This window comes from Convolutriloba macropyga, chromosome 12, assembly GCF_964194025.1.
Source record: "Convolutriloba macropyga chromosome 12, txConMacr16.3, whole genome shotgun sequence".
NCBI classification, from domain to species: Eukaryota; Metazoa; Xenacoelomorpha; order Acoela; family Convolutidae; genus Convolutriloba; species Convolutriloba macropyga.
The window spans coordinates 27558980-27566248 of record NC_134479.1 but is presented as its reverse complement, the minus strand read 5'-3'; the positions used below and the strand labels follow the sequence as shown (position 1 = coordinate 27566248).

Sequence of the window (7269 nt, the reverse complement as noted above, 5' to 3'; positions counted from 1 at the left end):
TTCGTTCACATCTGTAGAGCTGCCAACCAATCTTCACACTGGGCTTTTGTGCTGCTAAAACATGGTTTGTTGAATCTTTTATTACTCTGAAAAGCTTTGTAGGTTTTTGCACTTGCTCGGCTTATCATCTTTGACACTTTTACTATATTCATTCAGTTATTGCTCAAGAGTTCTTCCTTTATTTCATCTTCTTGGATGCTGTAATGCACTTTGACTATAACAAAGCTTGGTTTGGACTTGGCTTTTGGCAGTGTATTTCTTGCGTTTTCAATTGCGTTTGGGAATACTTGTTGCAGATTTAGACTTGACATAAGAGTATCTCTGGAGGCTTTATCTTCTTCCGGGTGGATAAAAAATCAAAGAAGCTTGGTAATTCTCTTATTCAGTAGTGGGAATTTTGTCTTCATAGTTCGGACACACTGCACTTAAGTCGGTCTCGGATTTTTTGTTATAACCATTCGTCTAACTAGCTCTGACATCGAATTACTCCGGTTTTGATTTTGAAAACGCTTACGTTAGTTTTGAACTTGAATAAAATCCTGTTGATTCTCTGAAGTATCATTAGCAGTTGCTATTGCTTCTGATAGAAGAACGTTTAGTTGGCTTATTTTGGCCAAGGCCCTACTGAAGGCTATTGCTGAGGAAAACGGTGAAGATGTGGATTTAGAATAACTTTTAAAGAGCAAAAACTAAGACAAAAAGCTAATTGAAGAGTCAGGATTTTAAATCTTTAGCAACTTTTAGTGAAAAATTTATTTTTATTAAGATCTCATTCCCAAAGGACGGACGTTCCTACACAAAGTTGAGAACCTGCTTGTGGCTTCCTATCACACTTTGATGTACTGATCCGAAAGTGACATTCATAGCGTTTTAATCTTTATGGACAGCAATTAGGCTAATTGCGTAAAAGAGAATAAAACACAGAACTCCTGAGCAGAGAGTTTTCTGAGGAAAAGGTTAATGTTCTCCGAAAAGCTGTGAATTTTCCGAAAAATATTATGAAAGAACACTGATGGTTTAATTTGCTGTTTTTGGGTAGAAATTTATGTAAAAATACGCCTGAAACGCGCTGACGCGCAGTTAGAAGTTTAGCAAATTGAGTTTTTTTCAGAGTTGTTATTAGCATCTTTTGTATGATTTTAGGACATGCAGCGTTTTTCCTACAAAACAATTCTTATGAAATTGTACCGAAACTTCAACTGGCGACCGTGTAAAAAAGATGCTGTGAACAAATAGTTAAAAGTGCTATATGTAAACAAAGGTATTAAAGAAAATAAAATATAGAATATAGAACTCAGAACGAATGTGACTAAACTAAAGTGAAATTATAAAGAGTAAATTTCAAAAATTATATCAGTTAATTTTTTGTAATTGACTGGGACATGATTGTGGGCTACAATTTAGGTAGTTTCTTCACATGAATCTTCTTCATCGTCATCTTGTTCTTCGTTTGCAGCTGAAGTTGAGGATGAACATCGGTTGACCTTGAAAATTTTCTTCTGCTTCATTCGACGATTTTGGAACCATGTTTTCACCTACAAAGAAAATGGGTCAATTTTACAGATATGCACGTGTATTTTTCTCTCAATAACTTTGCCAATATACAGAAACAGCGTTGACGGTGTTACGAATTTGACGCTTTTTTTCCATAATTTCTGAGGTTTCACTTCAGTTTTTAATTTAGACATTTCTGCTCTTTTTTTGGAAGAAAATAACACTCTTTGCAAGAAGAAATGTCATCAGTCTTTATTTACCTCAGTGATTTTTGTTTTTTTTTTCGAAAAAAAGGATCTATTATGTTTTGCCCCCCTTCCCCTCCCAATGTTTTTTTACGCCCCCAGTAACAAATTATATATTGTTATATAGCACATTACTTAAGAAAATAGCAAGTGCTCCTAGCGGGCGTAAAAAATAATATAAGCTAACTTAGGTGGGTGGGGGGGGGGGGACACAGAATAGATCCGAAAAATATTTTACATAATCGATTGGGAGCATAATGCGGATCTAGAAATATCATCGGAAAAACTCGAACTACAATCATTATCCTACACGATCGCTTGGTTCTTTCTTGTACGGCTCTTGGACACTAATAGATACTAATTACAGTCCCAGTCCTGCAACGTTACATAAATATCTTGCAAGATAAACAAAATCATAAAAATGTATGCACTAGCGAATACTTCGTAGATAATAGACTTTTGGAATCTTTTCCGTTTGTGCCCCCCCCCCCAGCACGTTATGCTCCTCCCAGTAACAGAGCACGTACCATTACATCGTAAATCATTATGTAAAAATATGGCACGTGCGTCTGGGGTGTGCAATTAATATGCACCCACTAAGCTGGGGGGGGGGGGGGGGTGTCACAAACGGAAAAGATCCGACTTTTGCTATATTTAGTTTTCTGGAAACATTTCATAAATTCGGAAAATTTTTCTCATTTTCTGATCATGCATCTTATCAAGATAACTTCGATTTTTCTCAAATTTTTAGATTAAAACCTGATACAAGGATTTGTTACATGTTTTGTAATTTGAATAGCCGCGTGATTAGTAAATATCACATGTTGTCAGACAAATTAAAAATCAAATAAAACATCATTAAAATTTTCGCTTCTAAACAGGATTGCAGTTCGCTTGAGTTTCATTGATAATTTGGGTTCTAACCTGTGTTTCTGTTAAATTGTACTGGGTTGCAATCTCGATTCTTTCTGGAGTTGACAAGTACCTCTGCTGTTGGAATTTCCTCTCCAAACCATGCAGTTGACCATCACTGAACACCGTCCTCGCCTTCCTCCTTCTGTAGATTCTCATTCTGGGGTCAGAGGGCAATACGCAGCCCAGAAATGGGTTCAAACCTGAAACGATCAAAACTGTGATCAAAACAGAAGTTATTTGAGGATATAGAAGAAGGTGCTATAAATAAGAACATAGCGGAATGCGATGATTTTCAACTCCAAACCGGAAAACTGGAATGGAAAATCATCGCATGGATGATTTTCTCTGCTCAGGCTACTGATAACAACTTTTCTTATGTTTCCAGACCAAATACACTGGGCACTTCTTAGGTTCAGAAGTTACCATAGCGACGGTTTACGTTTTGAAGCTAAACACAATAAACTGTTCAAAACCGATTGTACCAAAGATTTTCTACGTTCTCTCCTGTACAGGTATTATCATTTTTTTTTCTTATAACGATATGAACCGACAATACCGATCAAACAAAACAGGCCGAAGTGTTCTTACATTTAAAATAAAACCTACAAAAGATTTCTCACGAATTTCTTTGTTGTTTCGATTTTCTCGACGATAGTGTTAATAGACCTTAGAAGATGAGGATTCAGAAAAAAAATGATATTTACATGTATAAGATCTGCTTCAGATAATAGTCGACAAGGCTTGATTTTAAGTTCGGAATTGACATTTTTCGTGATAAAATTTATAATTCGATGTCTTATGAGACCTTGCACGATTCATAATCAGGAATGATTAGAAAAATAACTGTATGTAGCAACTTACCCACTGTTTTGTAGAATGTAGATGCCAGAGAATTAAACATGGGGTTCAAAGGAGCCCCAGTTGCAGGGTTGCAGCTGTGGAAAAAGTGTGGCGGCGGCTCCAATAGGTGACCCGCACTAGGATTGTTCAGAAATGAGTTCACATGCACACCTGTCGGTGTTTGCGCGCCCAAAAATAAATGACTGTTCTGTAAATTTTCAACAGTAGTCGGAGGTTTTATCACTGCCTGATTTAGAGTGGCTTGCAGAATTTGAGATGATAGCGGAAAGTTTGTGTGATGTTGCTGAACTAATTTTTCAAAGTTTGTTGAAAGATTTTCTGCTAAATGGGCGTTAGGTTTCTGTTGCGGCGAAACTGTGCTGTTTTCATCCGATTTCAAAGATTTAATTTCGTCTGAATTTGAAATTGATGCATCTTTAAACCCTGATTCTTGTTTGATTGGAGAGATTTCATTCGAACTGGCAATCTTTGAGTCTTTTGGAGAACTCTGAATTTTGTCGGAGATGTGGTCTGAAGTAGCGATCTCTGAGGTTTTTGAGACTTCGCGCTGAATGGAAGGTTTTTCGGCTTTTGAAGTCAGAAGGTTCGTTATGCTTAAAATAAATTGTTCGTGATAGACTCATTTTCAGCTAAGATGAAGACCATTTGAAGAACTTTACTAGCACCCAGAGATTTGAGAAAACATCAAGGAGCAGAAGTTTTATCTTACATTCAATGTACACGCAACTGGTGGAATTTTAAATTTTTTTAAAAAATTTGCAGTAACTTTTACTGCGAATTCATAATGTAGGTTGAAAAAAAATTCAAATGTAGAGCTGATTATAGTTTGATTATAGTTCGAGAAATTTGATCAGAGCAGAACAACTTGTAATCCTCATGTGACAAATTTTTACCGGATCCGTAGAAAAATATACTAGTGAGAAAATTACAAAAATACAAAGTCTCCAACTTTTGCGTCAAAGATCAAAATTGTCTGCAAAATCTTATCGCCTTAATTATAAATAGGATGAAAACTGGCCCATCTTTATTGAGATCAAGTCAAGAAAGCGACTTAAAATTCTATTAAAAAACAAGATCATATATTGAAAATTATAACACAAATTATAACACAAAAAGAGAAGAGCTAAATGAATGTTAAAAGACTCAACATTTGGATGCAAGGGCTAAATTATTCATCGGCTCATTTCATATTCACCAGGAAAAGTTGACAATAAAAACAAAAAAATACAAGATAAAGAACAATTATTAATTAAACGATTTTTATGCGCTAACTAGATTTAAAAAGTCAACCATTAATGTTTTCCAGGTAAACTCATATTTTTTGAAACGATCAATTAGTAATCAGGAAAAAGTAAAACAGTTATAATTGTGAACTGAGATTACAACTATACATCGCATTCAACAGTAGTAAACAAAGCGCTTGTAAAATTCACCATTACTGCAAACTAATTTCCCCTCGCTAAAGTTTGGGCAAACTTATTGGTGCAAAAAACAACTGAGGCAAGAGTTGAAAGCACGGTTAAAAACTCATTGCTTTATATTGAATAGTTCAGAATTACGGGGCGTTGTAGAATTCGAAAAGAATGTTGCAATAATAGCAGGATAAACTCCAAATTCTCAATATTGCTCAATATTAAAAAAAAATTACAGTTTTCGTTTTTCGCAAGTAACATTGACGTAGACATCCCCAAAACACAGTCAAATAATGAAAAATTTTGCGATGGAAGAACTGTTTGCCACACAATGATTTCAGATAGTAGCATTTGCTAAAATGTAAGAAACTCAATAAGTTGTGACTCTCGAACATTAAAACAAGACATAATCTAATAAGGAAATTTTATGCATGTACACGGCACATAAGTAATGGAAAACACCGAAAAAACGATGTAAATCAAAAAGTATGCTCAATTCGAAATCAAACCAAAGGCTATACAATTAAAAACAAATCAAAATGAAAATGATTCAATGCAGTTTTAGTAAATTTAATAGTATCTCGAGCAAATTTTTTACTTGTGCCAAGTGATGCCAAATATTTCAGTTTAGGGAATTAGGGATATTTGAACTGACTTAATTTTTGGAAAAAATGAAGAGAACAGACGTTAAGAAAAAGCAATTAGATTGGATTAGAATAATTTTAGACCCAGAAAAAATAGTAAAAGATGCCATTTAAGTTTCCAGCGATCTAGAAAAAAATTTTCTTTATCAGCAGAATCCAAAATCAGTTACCAATTTTCAATTAATTCGTTCCATGCAAGCTCTTTAATTATCAATTTTTGGTGGAAACTGACATACAAGGATGGAGCAAGAAATCTGGACGTGCTGTGAACGTGCAAAAACAATGCAGAAAAGTTTCTGATTTAAAGTTGTGGCTCTAATTGCGTTGACGTCATCTATTGCAGAAATGATAGTCTTAAAAATTAAAGTTTACATTCAATCCTGGTGATTCGTTTTACAAAAAAAACAGGAAAAACTGAAAAATTTGTATTGTTCACAGTAAGCAGAAAAAAGAAGCGTTCACTGGAAGGAATGAGTAAAACAAAATATTTCAATTCAATGCCTATTTTGTAAGGTTCACGTATTAAAGCTTATCTGATCAGATCTTGAGAGAAATCTACATGGCTCTTGTATGTTTACATGGCTCACAAATTCGTAGCAGAATCTTATAAGATTCTTGATCTTTTAAATATCTTAAATACCTTGAAAAGATATTTAAAAAGGGGTGCAAATTTGGCTAATGGAGGAAAAATTCATTATCGACTGATAAATAAAACATACCTGAAGTCTGTTTTGCTTTTAATTTGATGTTTAGACATAATTGAATCCTTAATAGATGTCGACCAATCCATTTTATAAGAATCAATTTGATTGCTATTTGATTTGATCCGTATTGAATTGTGTTGATTTGATGTATCTATTTTTGATGTAGATAGGGAATTTGTTGCGAAAGAAAAGTCAACGTTAATCTCTGTTTAGATAAAATCTGGATTGAACTATTCCAAATTTGGGTATATTTTCAGCTGCAGTTTGTCTGGTTAAAATGGAGCAAATTGATTGGCCAATCAAAGCGAGAGACCTCTTTAACTGAACTGGGCCGAGTATTTGTCTCGATAACTACTAGTTAGTAGTAGTTAGGCAGAAGTTATAACTGATAATTCTGGCCCAGTTACTGATTAAGTATTAGCCCTAGATTTTAGGAAAAATTTGGTGGGAAATTAGGAAAAACGGGGGTTGTTTTCATTCCGGGTGAGCCGGGCGCCAGCAAGTCTGGGCAACCAGGTGTTATGATTGGCTGAATGGAGAGCGGGGTAGCCCCGTTGTGCGAGTTGTGATAGGGGATTAAAAATTTACGATTTAATAATTAGTGCATTGACGTGTGAAGTTATTCAGGCCAGTCGTGAAAACACAGATTAGGGCTATTTAAATGATTTCGCTGTTGGGCTGTTAGCCCCCTAATCTTCATCCCCAGTATCACTTCGCGGCCACTTGCTAACTTACAAATCACAACCAAATGTGGCTAATCTAGCGTTTGGGTTTGAGAATTTGTCCAAAGTCACCAAACAGTCTGGCCGGCAGCTACTTTGGAAATTAATTCAAATTGTCGATACAAAAGTAATGAAAGTCGCCTAATTACGTTATTCTGTTTGTCAACTATGAGCAACTGCAATAACATAACGGGGTATCTATCCCTTTCTTTATCACCCTTGCACGACCCGAACTTTGCCCAACAACACCCCCCCCCCCCCCCCCTCCCCTT

At 35.3% G+C, this 7269-nt stretch overlaps 1 protein-coding gene across 1 annotated transcript; it reads right to left on the bottom strand.

Moving 5' to 3' along the window:
• Nucleotides 1-1299: 1299 nt before the first annotated feature.
• On the bottom strand, nt 1300-6588 carry LOC142350676 (uncharacterized). Its single transcript, XM_075402602.1, has 4 exons — nt 6291-6588; nt 3516-4108; nt 2664-2854; nt 1300-1535 (listed from the first exon to the last, which is right to left on the bottom strand). Exons 1-4 carry the CDS (start codon nt 6359-6361, stop codon nt 1401-1403), a joined length of 990 nt encoding a protein of 329 aa, XP_075258717.1. The 5' UTR covers nt 6362-6588; the 3' UTR covers nt 1300-1400.
• Nucleotides 6589-7269: the final 681 nt, after the last annotated feature.